General features: G+C 45.8%; 1 protein-coding gene across 3 annotated transcripts in view; it reads right to left on the bottom strand.

The window, feature by feature from the left end:
• The window catches only part of RPS6KA5 (ribosomal protein S6 kinase A5), a 204885-nt gene that overhangs the window by 104444 nt on the left and 85531 nt on the right, over window positions 1-14910 (bottom strand). For all 3 annotated transcript variants that reach the window (XM_059723175.1, XM_014596485.3, XM_014596484.3), the window contains exons 3-4: window positions 13561-13779; window positions 9449-9564 (exon numbers count right to left, since the gene is read on the bottom strand). In XM_059723175.1, coding sequence (XP_059579158.1) covers window positions 9449-9564; window positions 13561-13717 — 273 coding nt within the window. In that variant the 5' untranslated portion in view covers window positions 13718-13779. The remainder of the gene's footprint in view (window positions 1-9448; window positions 9565-13560; window positions 13780-14910) is intronic.

Here is a 14910-nt window from a genome sequence, read left to right on the forward strand (position 1 = left end):
ACAGCTCACAAAGACGCTCTCATGGACCCAGAGGGACAGATTTCCATCTTCAGCTCCCTCTGTGCAAAAGTGAAGTTTATTTCTGACCTATGGGGACTTTTTACCATCTTGTATCATCTACACTTTTCCCAGAGCCTGATGAAGGGACTTTGATTCCCAAAAGCTTGCAGAAAAGGGCACTTTTCTTGCCACTTTCCAGTTGGTCTAATAAAAGGTATCATTTTGGAACCAAGAGTTCTAGTTTTTTGTATGTCAATTAATCATGATTCACTCAGGGACTAAGTCAATACACATAATGAGTTAGTGAGCAAGGATTAACACCTACAAAACCACAGACTAAGGAGAGAAAATAATCAATACAGACAATCACCTGCCCCAAGACAGATGCAGTCAGTTGCACAAGCACCCATGTCTCGAGTTTTGCCTGTCAGCAGCTAGGGGTGCAGGGCCTCAGAAACCCCCTGGCACCTATCTCCTTGACAGCTGGCAGGCTTCATAGCAGCAGGGGCTAGCAGGCCTGCAGCTTTCACCCTGCTGCCCCTTAATACACACAGTGTTACCCATGTCACAAGTTTTGCCTGTCAGCAGCCAGAGGTGCAGGGCCCCAGAAGCCAGACTCCCCCTGCACCTATCTCCTTGACAGCTGGCAAGCTTTGTGGCCTCAACAGGGGACACCACCCCTGCAGTGCCTTAACACACACAGGGTCATCTATGTCATGAGTTTTTCCTGTCAGCAGTTTGAGGTACAGTTCCCCCCCCAAACCCCTGCACTGATCTTCTTGAAACTTAGCAGGCTTCATAGCCTCACCAGGGGCTACCACCCCTGCAGTTTTCACCCCCCTGTGGTATGACATGACATACCCCCTGTGGTATGTACAAGTGACATGAGTTTTGCTTTCAAGATTTTTGGGGTGCAGTTCCCCCTGATCCCATGCACAGATCTTTTTGAAACTTGGCAAGCTTCATGCTGTCTGCATAGGTTACCACCCCTGCAACTTTCATCCAGATCAGACAAAAAACAACTAAGTTATAGATATTTCATTGATTCCCCATTATACCCTAAGGCCAGATCTCTGAAGCTTCTCCGAAGTGCTTCAGAAAGCTTAACAAAGCCAGCGCTTCTATCTGGACATGCTGCTTTGGACACGGAAGCCTCCCATGGCCCTAGTGCCAATCCGATACCAGATCGATGTATCAGTGCACCTCTAAATTCTAATAAAGTTCGTGCATGTGGTGTATTTAAGAAGGTTGAAAACTATAAAATGCCAGGAACACAGATAATTTTAAGGGAAAATTTTAACAAAGGCCATGATTATATGAACTGACTGAAAATATTACTGTTATTTATGAATGATGGGGGGAAAAAAGTCACAATGATACATTTTACCTAGGGAAAGAGAATACCATATTTGTTCAAATCCAGGATGAGGTTTCCCCACCCATTCAACAATGGGGGGGAAAGAAAGGAAACCTTGTCTTAGATTTGAGTACTGGAGTGGGGGGCAGGGTTTGAGCTAGAGCCACAGCTGCTGTCTTCCCCCAGATACCTGCCCTCTGCAGCCTCTGTTCCCTGCTGCCACCACTTACCTTCCCCTCACAGGTCCCACTCCAGCTGGGGCCCTGCTCTGGCCAAGGGCAGGAAGCATATGCTGCCTCCAGCCCAAACGGGCCATGCAGCAGCAACAGGAGGTCTGGCCCCAGCTCCTGGGCCAAAGCTGTCATCACTGCAACAGCTATGCACAGCCAGGCTGAGTCCCAGCCAGAACTGCAAGGGAAAGGTAACCAGTAGCAGCAATTGCAGCAGCAGGGAGGAGGCTGGAAAGAGGAGACTGCAGAAGGGGGTAGGTGGAGGAGGGGGTGGAAAACAAGTGATAGGGGGAGGGAACAGGTGCCAGGGAGTGCAGGCACTGCAAAGAGGGGAAGGCATCAGTGAGTCGCAGATACATTGGGGGCAGTTGGGAGACAGAGCAAGTGGCAAGTGAGAGGTTTGCAAATGGAGAAGCAGGTGACGGGGTTCAGGCACCTCAGCGGGTGGGGGAGACATGGGGCACATAGGTACTTGGGGGAAGGCAGCAAGGTTGGAAGTGGTAGGAGGGAAAGGTGGCAAGTAGGGGTCAGGCCACTTGACTCCTCACTGCCTGCCCTGCTGCAGCAGTGTGGGGGATTTATTAAAGACAATCCTTCAAAAATTAGATTTGAGATACGGAAAATTGTAACAAATGTATAAATTGTCTATGTCTGGAATCTAGTTTTGGGTGGTGGTGGTCATCTTAAATTTGAAGCTGTCTTGGATTTAGATAAGTATTTATAGCACCCTTTCATCTGCAAGAGATGATTGAAATTGCAGCCTATGATGTAAATGGTTTGCAGTGTCTCAGGTGACTGAATAGTCAAATCTGAGATTTGCATGAACTGGGGCAGTGGTTACAAATGAATGTGTCACAGTTGGGTTGTTTGGGAGCTTCTTGCTTCCTACTGACTCTTCAAGCTGTTGGAGCCAATTCCTGTCGTAGACTCTAATGCTCTGGTGATGCCACTTGTTCTGATTGCTTGCCAAGGTTTCCCATTGGCCAGGATCAATCCCAGATGCCTTCATATCTCACTTGCATGCGTCTTCATAGCAAAACTTGGGGTGTCCTGTTGTTCTTGTTCCCTCTGATAATTCCCTGTACAGCATGTCCTTAGGTATATGTCCATCTTCTGATCTACTCAGATGGCCTAGCCAGCGCAGTAGTTTCTGAGTAGGGCTGTCATACTTGGTAAATTTGCCCTTTGAAGAACCTCTGAATTGGTAACTTTATCTTGCCATTTAATGTTGAGTATACAGCATAAACAGTGCAGGAAGAAGCTGTTTAACCTTTTCTCTTTGTGTACATAAGTTGTCTATGTTTCCCCAGCATACATGAGAGTGCTGAGCATGCAAGCATTGTACACTAGCATTTTGGTTTTGATGGTAAGGTTTGAGTTGTTCCACGCTCTTTTAGTCTGCTGAAGGTGGTGGCAGCCTTTCCAATGTGAACATTAAGTTCTTCATCCAGTGAGAGGTCAGTGGTCACTGTGGAACATAAGTAGCTGAACTTCTGGATTACTTCTAGCTGTTTCTCACGAAGGGTGATTGATGGATCTTGTAGAACTCCCTGTCCTAGTGCAACTGTTGTCTTTATGCTGATAGTGAGAGCAAATGCCTGACAGGCTCTTGAAAGGCGATCTGTGAGTTCTTGTAGTACGTCTTTGTGGGCTAGAAGGGCAGCACTATCAGCAAACAGAAGCTTCCTGATAAGCACCTTTTTAACTTTTAGTTTTTGCCTTGAGTCATGACAGGTTGTAGAGTTTCCCATCCAATCTTGTGTGACGGTACACTCCACCTTCCGGATCTTTAAATTCACAGTTCAGGAGTACTGAGAAGAAGATTCCAGAAAGTGTAGGGGCAAGACCACATCCTTGCTTCACTCCACTTTACATCTCTAAGCTGTCCTAAGTGGACCCATCAAACTGAACAGTTGCTTTCATGTTGTCACAGAAAGAATGTTTAAGACTTAACAGGATTGGTGAGCATCCTATCTTTTCTAGGAACGCAAATAGGCCTGCTCTGCTGATGATGTCAAATGTTTTGGTTAGATCTACAAAAACAACATCAGTTTTGCTCTCTGCACTTTTCTTGAAGTTGATGCCGGGAAAATATCATGTCTACGGTTGATCTCCCGGCCAAGAATCTACATTGAGATTCAGGGTAGACACAACTCACCAGCTGTTATAGGAGCACCAAGATGACCCTTGCAAAAGCTTTTCCTGATATACTTAGTAGCGAGATACTTCTCTAGTTGTTGCAGTTGCCCTTCTTCCCTTTATTTTTATACTAAGTGTGATGTTTGCATCATGCATGTCTTCATAGATTCATAGATGTTAGGGTCGGAAGGGACCTCAATAGATCATCAAGTCCGACCCCCTGCATAAGCAGGAAAGAGTGCTGGGTCTAGATGACCCCAGCTAGATACTCATCTAACCTCCTCTTGAAGACCCCCAGGGTAGGGGAGAGCACCACCTCCCTTGGGAGCCCGTTCCAGACCTTGGCCACTCGAACTGTGAAGAAGTTCTTCCTTATGTCCAGTCTAAATCTGCTCTCTACTAGCTTGTGGCCATTGTTTCTTGTAACCCCCGGGGGCGCCTTGGTGAATAAATCCTCACCAATTCCCTTCTGTGCCCCCGTGATTAACTTATAGGCAGCTACAAGGTCGCCTCTCAACCTTCTCTTGCGGAGGCTGAAAAGGTCCAGTTTCTCTAGTCTCTCCTCGTAGGGCTTGGTCTGCAGGCCCTTGACCATACGAGTTGCCCTTCGCTGTACCCTCTCCAGGTTATCCGCATCCTTCTTGAAGTGTGGCGCCCAGAATTGCACGCAGTACTCCAACTGCGGTCTGACCAGCGCCCTATAGAGGGGAAGTATCACCTCCCTGGACCTATTTGTCATGCATCTGCTGATGCACGATAAAGTGCCATTGGCTTTTCTGATGGCTTCGTCACACTGCCGGCTCATGTTCATCTTGGAGTCCACTAGGACTCCAAGATCCCTTTCCACCTCTGTGCCACCCAGCAGGTCATTCCCTAGGCTGTAGGTGTGCTGGACATTTTTCCTCCCTAGGTGCAGCACTTTGCATTTCTCCTTGTTGAACTGCATCCTGTTGTTTTCTGCCCACTTGTCCAACCTATCCAGGTCTGCCTGCAGCTGTTCCCTGCCCTCCGGCGTGTCCACTTCTCCCCATAGCTTTGTGTCATCTGCAAACTTGGACAGAGTACATTTCACTCCCACGTCCAAGTCGCTGATGAAGACATTAAAGAGGACCGAACCCTGCGGGACCCCACTGCCCACACCCTTCCAGGTCGAGACCGACCCATCTACCACGACTCTTTGGGTGCGACCCTCTAGCCAATTCGCCACCCACCGGACTGTGCAGTCATCCACATCACAGCCTCTTAACTTGTTCACCAGTATGGGGTGGGATACCGTATCGAAGGCCTTCCTGAAGTCTAAGTATACGACATCCACCCCTCCTCCTGTGTCCAGGTGTTTTGTAACCTGGTCATAGAAAGAGACTAGGTTGGTCAGGCACGATCTGCCAGCCACAAACCCATGCTGGTTTCCCCTCAGCATAATTTGCCCTGCCGGGCTCTCACAAATGTGAGCCTTGATAATTTTTTCAAATACTTTACCAAGGATGGAGGTGAGACTGACCGGCCTATAGTTGCCCCGGTCCTCCTTCCTCCCCTTTTTGAAAATGGGGACGTTAGCCCTTTTCCAGTCCTCCAGGACTTGGCCCGTGCGCCACGAGCATTCGAATATTCCCGCCAGTGGCTCTGCAATGATGTCGGCCAGTGACTTCAGCACCCTCGGATGGAGCCCATCCGGGCCTGCCGACTTAAAGGCATCTAGTTCTTCCAAGTGACTCCGCACACCTCAGGATCTACGTATGGAAGTCTGGCGCCTTGCTGCTGCCTCTCTACAACCCCAGTGAGAGACTTGTCGTGCCCCTCACTTAGGAACACTGAGGCAAAGAACTCGTTGAGGAGTTCAGCCTTGTCCCCCCTGTCTGTCACCAATTGTTTCTGCCCATTTAGCAGCGGTCCTATTCCTCCCTGGGCCTTCCTTTTACTCCCAATATATCTAAAAAACAATTTCTTGTTGTCCTTTACTTGGGTTGCCATCCTCAGCTCCATGGTAGCTTTGGCCCTCCTAACTGCCTCCCTACAAGCACGAGCAGAGGAGGTATATTCATCTTTAGTGATCTCACCCTGTTTCCACTTTTTATGTGCTCCCCTTTTGGCCCTTAGGCTGCCCTGGATTTCTCTGGTCAGCCATGGAAGCCTCCTGGCCCCTTTCCCTCTTTTGCCTCGCTCGGGGATCGTCTTGCTTTGTGCCTGAAGGATCGTTTCCTTTAGGCACAGCCACCCTTCTTGGGCACCCATCCCATCAAAACTCCTACTCTGCAGTGCTTCCTTGACTAATCGCCTGAGTGCATTGAGATCAGCTTTCCTAAAGTCTAGCACTTTCACCCTACTAGTTACCTTACCCACTCGCCGTCTTATGTTGAATTCTATTATAAGGTGATCACTGTCTCCCAAATGGCTACCGATCTGGAGGTCTCCTATCATGTCATCTCCCGTTGCCAATACCAGATCCAGTATGGCATTCCCCCTAGTGGGACCATGCACCTCCTGTGTCAGGTGGAGGTCCTGTACACAAGTTAGAAACCTGCGTGAGCAATGGGACCTTGCTGTCTGCGTCTCCCAGGTACCTCTCGTCTTCTGGTACCTCACCCTTTCCAGCATTTGAGTAGCAGCTGATGAAGATATGGTAGTAGATTTTCTTTCCAGCACTTGAGAATTTCTGCTGGGATGCCATCTTTTCCAGGAGCCTTGCCACTTGATAATGAATCAATGGCCTTGCTTAGCTCTTCTACAGTGGGCTCCATGCCTAACTCTGGCATGACCTGTAGAGTGGGTATTTGGTCCACTGATTCGCTGGTGATGTTTCTTTCTTGTGAGTACAGCTCTGAGTAGTGTTCAACCCAATGAGACATCTGCTTGCTTCTACCTGTAATAGCTTCACTACTGAGCAATTTGAGAGGGGCAATCTTGTTGAAGGTAAGGCCTAGAGCTTTCTTCATACCATCATACATGACTTGTACGTTTCCTGTGTCTGAGGCTGTCTCTCTCTTCATAGAATTTAGTGCAGTACTAATTTGCACAGCGTCTAGTTGCTGTCTGTCCCTCACTTTTTACATATCGAAGTCTTGCTTTGGTGCTCACTGTTGGCTTCTTGTTGTGTTCCAGATAGGCTGTGTTCTTGATGCTGATAAGAGGTAATAGTTCTGCATTTTTTTTAACTGGTCCTTATTGCATGGTCTCTCTTCCCCACATGTAGCTTTAGCTGTTTCATAGATTACGGTTCTTATACCTTCCCAAATTTCCTCTGCCTCTCAGGCAGTGAAACATGCTGAGTTCAAAAGCCTTCACAAACTTTCAGCACTTCCTCTGGTTCTTGGTGTTAATGGTACTGATTTTTGGGCTTGCTCATCAGTTTTGCTGCATGTAGTTTCTAGGGGTGCACCAATAACGACTTTTTTGACCAACACCAATGACAGATTATTAACCAGCCATATTGGCCGATACCAATCCAATAGACAATATGCAGCCCAGTAGTGTGGAGAGCAGCATCCAGCCAGTAAGTCTGTGAGGGGGAAGGGACCGGGGGGGGGGCATATGGAGTGGGGCTGGGGCAAGGGCTGCCTAGCAGGGGCAGGGCAGGGCACAGGATGGACCCATGGGCAGCTCATTCAGGGATCACAGGGCAGTTTGGGAGAGGGGGGCTTCCCACTTCTGCACGCACCCCCAGAGGTGGCATGGGGAGCATGTGCCCTCCAGATTCTTGTGCAGGACAAAAGCAGGGGCAAGGGTGGGTGATGACAATGCTGGGAGGCTGCAACTGCGTGCACGCACATGGCATTTAATCGGTGGCATTATCGGCCAAAAAAAGCAGATTGCCAATAATGTAAATTTTCCTTTTATTGGTGCTGCTCCAATATGGACTGATATATTGATGCACCTCTAGTAGTTTCTTAGCTGTAATCTTTACTCTGCTAATGATCAGGGAGTAGTCAGTGTCACAATTGGCACTGTAGAGCACGCGGTTCTTCTGCACTGGAGGTAGGTCTTTCCTCCTAATAATAACAAGATCTAATTGGTGCCAGTGGCCTAATCATGGATGTCACCATGATATAATTTGGTGATCTTTTCCAGCAAAATATAAATTGATAATGCACAGGTTTTTTTAGGCACAGAATTCAAGAAGTCATTGGCCATTCTCAAAATGTCGTAGGCAATCTGGCCATGAGTCTGCGCCAACTTTTGCAGTCAAGTCTCCGAGGAGGAACAGTCATTTGGTAGATAATATTCCTCTGATGACTTGGTGTAGAGTGCTGAAAATGTATCCTTCTCCTCAAGGCTGGAGTTGAGTGTTGGTACACAAGCATTGACGATGTTTACAGAACCAAAAGTAGTCTGAAATCTAAGTAAGATGATGTGCTCTGACTTCCCAATGGGTATTTCTATAAGCTTTACCAGCTTATTACTCACAGCAAAACCAACACCATGCAGACAGTTTTCTTCAGTGCTTTTACCTTGCCAAAAGAAGGTACTTGGCTAGAACCAGCATCTACAAGTCTTGTTTCCTGGAGTGCTGCAATGTCAACATTGAGTTGGAAAAGCTCACAGTCAATCAAGACTGACTTCTGTATGCTGCTCATGTACCGTAGGTCGTCATCATTTGTCAAGCCAGGACACATGGTCCTGACATTCCAGCTTCCAAACCAGAAAGTTCTTGGTTTCTCATTTTTGCAGGGTGTGAGGTTTCTGTCTCCTTTTCAGCTTTTGGCATAGACCCATGCACCCAATGAGGAAGACAGACTTGCAGGTCAGCACCTAACTGTCCAGGGGATGCCCGGCATTATGGCAGGTGGTAGCTCACCAGTGGAACATGATGATTCCTCCCACCATTTGAAGGTGACTCATGGTGCCCTCCTCTATGCCAATCAAGTGAGAGCTTATGACTCACAGCTCCTACTTCCCATGTTGTGTCAACACTGCCAACAAGGATGGAGTATCCTCTCCATGTGGTGTGGCTGCAAGAGCCTGGGCAGTTGATATGGAGATGTTGCTTTGCCCCTTTATCAGTGTCCTTCTCTCAGCTTCACTGGTCTGGTCTGAAGGAAGGAAGTCTATACATTTGGAACCATCTACACTGCAGGAGTTGCCAGTGCAAAGAAGGTCTTCCATCTGCCTGCCTTTCAGGGCTCCACTCCTAGACTGGTTGCCAACCATGGCTGGCAACCCCAATTTGCCCTGTGTGGATACTGTTGGCAAAATCACTGAGCAATTATGCTCATCTACCTTTTGATGGCACTTCCTCCATCAAGTTTCACTACCCTCCTCAGGCAATCCTCCACCCAAAGCTGCTGGCACTTCCTGAGGTTGCCCAGTTAAGTAACCACCGCCTAGCACTCAGCATTGATCAGTACAGGTTGAGTCACTTATAGTCATAGTGGTAGCAGGCTTTCAATCCTGACCTGACCAAGAGGTCACGTAAGTATGGTACTGTTAGAAACCAACAGATTCAGAAAGTAAGAAACCATTGCTAAATTAACAAATGCTGGTTCCAGTTGTAGAGACTACCCTGTGTATTCTAGTGCGAAGGAACAGTACAGCTGGATATATGATGAAGGGAAAAAGTATTCATAATTAATTAAATAATTCATACTTAATTCTAGTGTATGTAATAAAACACTTATTAAAAAACTTCCAAAAAAAGAAAGAAACTTGAAGATCTTCTTGGTTTTTAATTGTGAAAAAAATACAGATTATTTCTTCCAAGGAAGTCCTACTGGAAAAACTGCTTTACCTTGTGTAGGTGTTCAAGTGCCAATACAATTTCTCCAATGTATATCTGCACCTCATTTTCTGTAAATCTCTCTCTTTGTGAAAGGTGAGTAAAAAGTTCTCCTCCATTTATGTAGTCTATAAGGTAAAACAGAGAATTGAGTGATTTCACTTTCCTTAATGATGGAATTTTTAAAAACTTTTTTCTCACTGAACTCTGATTGGCAATTTAGCATTTTTTAAGAAAAACAAAAGTGTTCTGAGATAAAAATACAGTTAAATATAATAAAAGTATCTTATTGTGTGTTCTAGCATTTCAACTCAATGAAAGAATGTGAAAAACTTATAAAATCCAAACTTACAGTTTCCTGTCAGCTAGCTAGTAATTCATATACCAGTTTAGAAGTACTAAAACTGTTGGTATTTCATAAACACACAAAGCAAATTATTAAAAAATGTCCTTTTAAAAAAATTAGTTTTTCCATTATTTGCTGAGAGGCTTAGAAAAGAAATAGAGGTGTATCATTCATAAATACATTTCCAAACTCATAAAATGTGGATGAAAAATAAGGTTATCCATTCCATGTTATGCTGGAAAAATCAACAGAAAACTACATAATACAAGGCTGACTTGGGAAGGCTGTTCCTCTGCTCTTTCCTGTGACTGCAGGAGAACTCTGCTGACAGAACATACTAGAAGCAACTGTCATCTCACCTGCTACTGAGCACACACACCATTCATACTGAATACGGTATTTTGGATGGTGACTCATAACTAGGAAAGGGAGACAAAATAGTGCAGAGGAACAGACCTCCACTACACCCAATCCAGTGTCAGCCATGGACTCAGAGGCAGGAGCTGCTTTTGCACTAGGCAGCCAGCTCCAAACCTGGCTGAAGCTGAAGTTCACCAGGAGCCCCAGTGCTCGGCCATGGGCTCAGGTAGGAGCTGCTGCCACGCTGGGCAGGCATCAGCGGTGACACTGCCAGCAAGTTCTAATGCTGCCACCCATGCAAGAGAGCAAGTGACAGAGGGAGCAACAAATGAATGTGACCCTCATCAGGTCCCCAAACCAGCTGAAATAATTGCCCACCCCTGCCCTACAGCTACGTAAGTTTCAGGGACCATCTACCAACTCCCTAATTCTATATACTTTCCAAGGTCTACACCTGCAGAGTACCAACTCTGATCCAACGTAATTAACACTGGAGTGTTTTTGAAAATACTACTTCTGCAGACAGATTCATGGATTCGTGCATTCATGGATGCCAACCAGATCTGAGTGATATTCTTAAGAAACTACTGCCTTAAAGAACTTTCTGGGGATCCAAGGCATCTATATAAATAATAAATTTATGTATTCAGTTCTTTCTCTCTCTTCAATTTTACAGTTATCTGCTAGAGAAGGAAACCAAAAGACAAATAAGAATGGAAAAACAGTAGATATAGATCTCTAGACAGTTGGAAAACTCAAATTAAAGATTAATATATCAGTTTTGTAAAGCTGTTTACTTCTTCCTAAAATTATCTTAAAAACTCCTCTAAATAACCTGAATCTGAACATTTCATGCTTTTTCAGGTCATTTAAACATCACTAGCCCTAATATGGTATTTCAGGGACACTGTTGTTAACCTTTTTAATTATTAAAAAGTAGGGGGAGGTAGTTAGTAGGGCTGTACAAAACAGCACTGTTTCGTTTTGTTGTATCGTTTCAAAGCACTGTTCCGTTTCATTTTATCAAAACTGTTTTGCTGTTTCGCCCATAGGCTATAATGGGGAATCATGAAAATGCCTATAACTTTTTCATTTATTGCCTGATTTGGATGAATATTGCAGGGATGGTGGCCCCTTCTGAAGGTATAAACCCTGCCAAGTTTCAAGGAGACGGGTGCAGGAGTTTCTGGGAAACTGCACCTCAAGTTGCTGAGAGCAAAACTTGTAACACTTGCTGGCAGCAGCAGCCTGCTGTCATCCCACATGCAGATCTGGGGGCCCACACTCCCAGGAGGGATGTGGGGCTGTGCTGGACTCCTCCTGGGGATGCAAGCCCCCAGACCGGTGCGCAGGATGACAGGAGGCTGCCGTTGCTGCCTGAGATCGGCGCTGGCTGTAGCTCATGCCCACCATCGGGAAGACTGCTGCTGCCACTGGCCCTAGGCAGCAGCGGCGGCCTGTCATCCCACACGCAGATCTGAGGCCCCTGGGAGGAGTTTGGCAGTGCTGGGAAGACAGGTTGAGCTCCGTGGGGCTGGCAGAGCCGCTCAGAGCACAGCCCAGGGTCTCCCCACCTCCTGCCACTGGGCTGCACTCTGAGCGGCTCCACCAGCTCCATGGAGCTCAGCCTGCTGGCAGGAGAGCCAGTGGAGGAGCCACTCAGCACGCAGCCCTGGCAAGCAGAGCCAGGGCTCTGCAGTCCCATGGACCTGAGCCTGGTGGAGAGCCACTGGCCAGGGCTGCGCTTGAAGCAGCTCCACCACCGGCTCTCCCGCCGCCAGGCTGAGCTCCTTGGGGCTGGCGGAGCCACTCTGAGCGCAGCCCTGACTGTCCCCTGCCTCCCACCACCGGGCTGCTTTGAAACTTGAAACATTTCAAGTGCTTTCGTTTCACTTCAAAGCTATTTCAAAGCCTTTTGTTTCATTTGGATTTTGCTGCTTTGAGCTCAAAATGCATCGAAACGAAATACCTGTCAAGTGGGGTACATGGGGCTCCCAGCCATGGGAGTTTGCTTCTTGCTGGTTCAGGGAGAGCCTGGGATCAAGCTCCCCTGCACCACTAATAAAGGTGCAATGGGATCTAATGTGCAATCCCACAATTGCACCACCTGCCACACGCATGTAGCATGACAGGAGGCACAACTGTGTGGATTGCACATTAGATCCCACTGCATCTTTACCTGCATGTGTAGAAGGGACCTGTCTTCCATGAAGTTGTCTAATTCCTTTCTCTGGCCTATAAAAGCTCATGACTATCTGAACAAGTTAGTTTAGGATGGTGCCTATACAGTACATGAGCAGGGAGGCTGCTCCGATACGCTCTAATTCCAGCACATCAGAGCAGACTCAATTAATAGAGTGCTGGAGCATGGCAATTACCGAGCTCCAGCAGCCTCCCACTGTGTCATGTATCAATGTCCTTGAACTTCAAAATGGTGAAGGGAGTGCTTTATCTAAAGCTCGTTTGATGAAAGCACCCCTGCCGCCATTTTGAAGCACAGGGACACTGATACACAAGACGCTCTGGGAGCTTTAATTAGAGTGGCTCCTGGAGCCACTCTAATCAAAGCACCCCCGCCCCCACACACACTCCCAAAGCACGTGTATAAACACTGTGGGGTGTCTTCTGCCCTTTTATAGCTTACCTACAAATATTTGTATTCATTAAAATGAGAGTCCATATCTTTACAGTATTTTAATTATGGATAAACATCTGGCCAACACAGAGGAGACTGTCTTTGTGAAAAGATACCCTCACGTTCCAAAGTCTCATGACAATGCAGACACCTTGTTGTGTGTTCTTAGGTTCAAACATACGTTACTCCAAACAAGGAGCCTTTCTGCTGCTTCTCAGTTCCACTTCCCCCTCACCCACTGCTCAAGACAACATTATCATGATTTAATAAATTCCCCCTGATTCCTATAATCCTCAGTCCCAAACATGCAAATGTGGTGTCAAATGAGCTTTTCCTCTGTGACGATGGTATTTACGTGTGGATATCATTCATATAAGTAAGAGCTCCTTCCCAAATACTGATGAAAACAGAAGAAAAAAATCCTAAATTTTGCGGGGCAAAAAAATGAAATCCAATCCTGGGTCGAGATCAAGAAATGATCCAATATTCCAACCGTTCAAAAACATCTCTTATTTTTACATCTATACTTATATTTCTTATGATCATAAGAAATTATGCCATGTGAGAGTCATTCATAATTTAAAAAAAATAAAATGAACAAATTATTAAAGTTCAACAAAACCTCCATTAGAGGGAAGCAAAATAATACACTATTTTGCATATTACTGCTCAAATATGTAACCAACAGAAGCACAACTCAAGACAACACCAAAAAACTACAGAACGTTAATAAATAATATAAAAATTCATCAATAGAGAGATTGAATCATGGAAAACACTTACCTAAAATGAGATGAAGCTTTGTGTCTGTCTGGAAAGCATAGTGCAACGTGACCAAAAATGGCGATTGCCTAATATGTTCCAACACCTGTCGTTCCGTCCTCGTGTGCTCAGTTGTTTTGGCTTTTTGAACTATTGTCGCTTTTTTCAATACTTTCATGGCATAAAGCTTTCCAGCGTCATGGCCACTTACTTTCCTCACTAAGAACACTTTTCCATAGGCTTTAAAAAAAAAAAAAGAAAAGGAGGGTAAATGGAGATTTCAATGCATTTCAGAGGAATAGCAAGAGATTAAATAGTCATATTGTAGATAGACATGGTAACACTGCCTAATATTAAGGTTGCCCAAAATTTTACATTACTGTTTTCACCTGCTTACAACTTAACCAAACTTTAAACCTTTAAGTTGAAACATTCCATGCCAAGCATCCTTCAAGCTGTATTCTTCTGGAAAATTAAAGCCAAAATGGTTCAGCCATTGAACAAAACAAAGCTAGAAAAAAATAGACATTCAGTATTGGGGAAAAAAGCTGGTGTCCTTTTGCTGTCCCCATCAAAATCTGCCTTATCTGGGCAAATTACAAGCCTCTGAGGGAGAGAGGGCAGGAATTTAGACATGTTCAGTGAAGAGTTGCTAGATCTTAACAGGTAAAATATCCAAAGCTTCCATTCACACTAGGTATGCTCAAACTTCATACACCTCCCACATGGACTGCAGGGCTGAACCCAGACTTTCCTTCTGGTGTCAGATCCTGGCTGTTCTGAGCCAGAGGAGCAAGCACTAAGATTGAGAATAGGAATCCTGAATCCCCTTGTTGGCAAATAGACAGCACAGAAGAGGAAGCTTCCCAAATCAAATGCAGGGGAACCTCAGCTAGCCACAAAACATTGCAAGGAAAGACCAGGGGAGCAGACAGAGATATGGAGCCTGGAGGTTAGACAGTGGAAGATAGGCATTAGGTAGAAACTAGGCTAGGATAGGATAGGCCAAGGGATTAGCCTGGGAGTTAAGTATGGAAACAAGGATTGTGTCTAAGAGTCTTGAAGGAAATGCAAAGAGAACAAGACTGGTAACCCATGAGGATGAGGGAAAGACATAGCTGACTAGTGGTACAGGGGGAGAAATGGACTTAGCTGGGTAAAGAAACTAGGAAAAGGAACCATGATATTAGCTGAGAAGTCTAGGGAAGAAGACTAGAACTGAAAGCCTGTGGGAACAGGAAACATAGTATGAAAGTGATAATTGTAGGCCACCAAGTAAAAGAAACATGATACTGTAGTTAGGATCTGTAGAGAACTGGAACAGGCTGGAAAAGAAGATTGTGAATGACAAGGCAAGGAACTGGAAGCAGA

The sequence above is a fragment of the Alligator mississippiensis genome, chromosome 2 (genome assembly GCF_030867095.1).
Source record: "Alligator mississippiensis isolate rAllMis1 chromosome 2, rAllMis1, whole genome shotgun sequence".
NCBI classification, from domain to species: domain Eukaryota; kingdom Metazoa; phylum Chordata; order Crocodylia; family Alligatoridae; genus Alligator; species Alligator mississippiensis.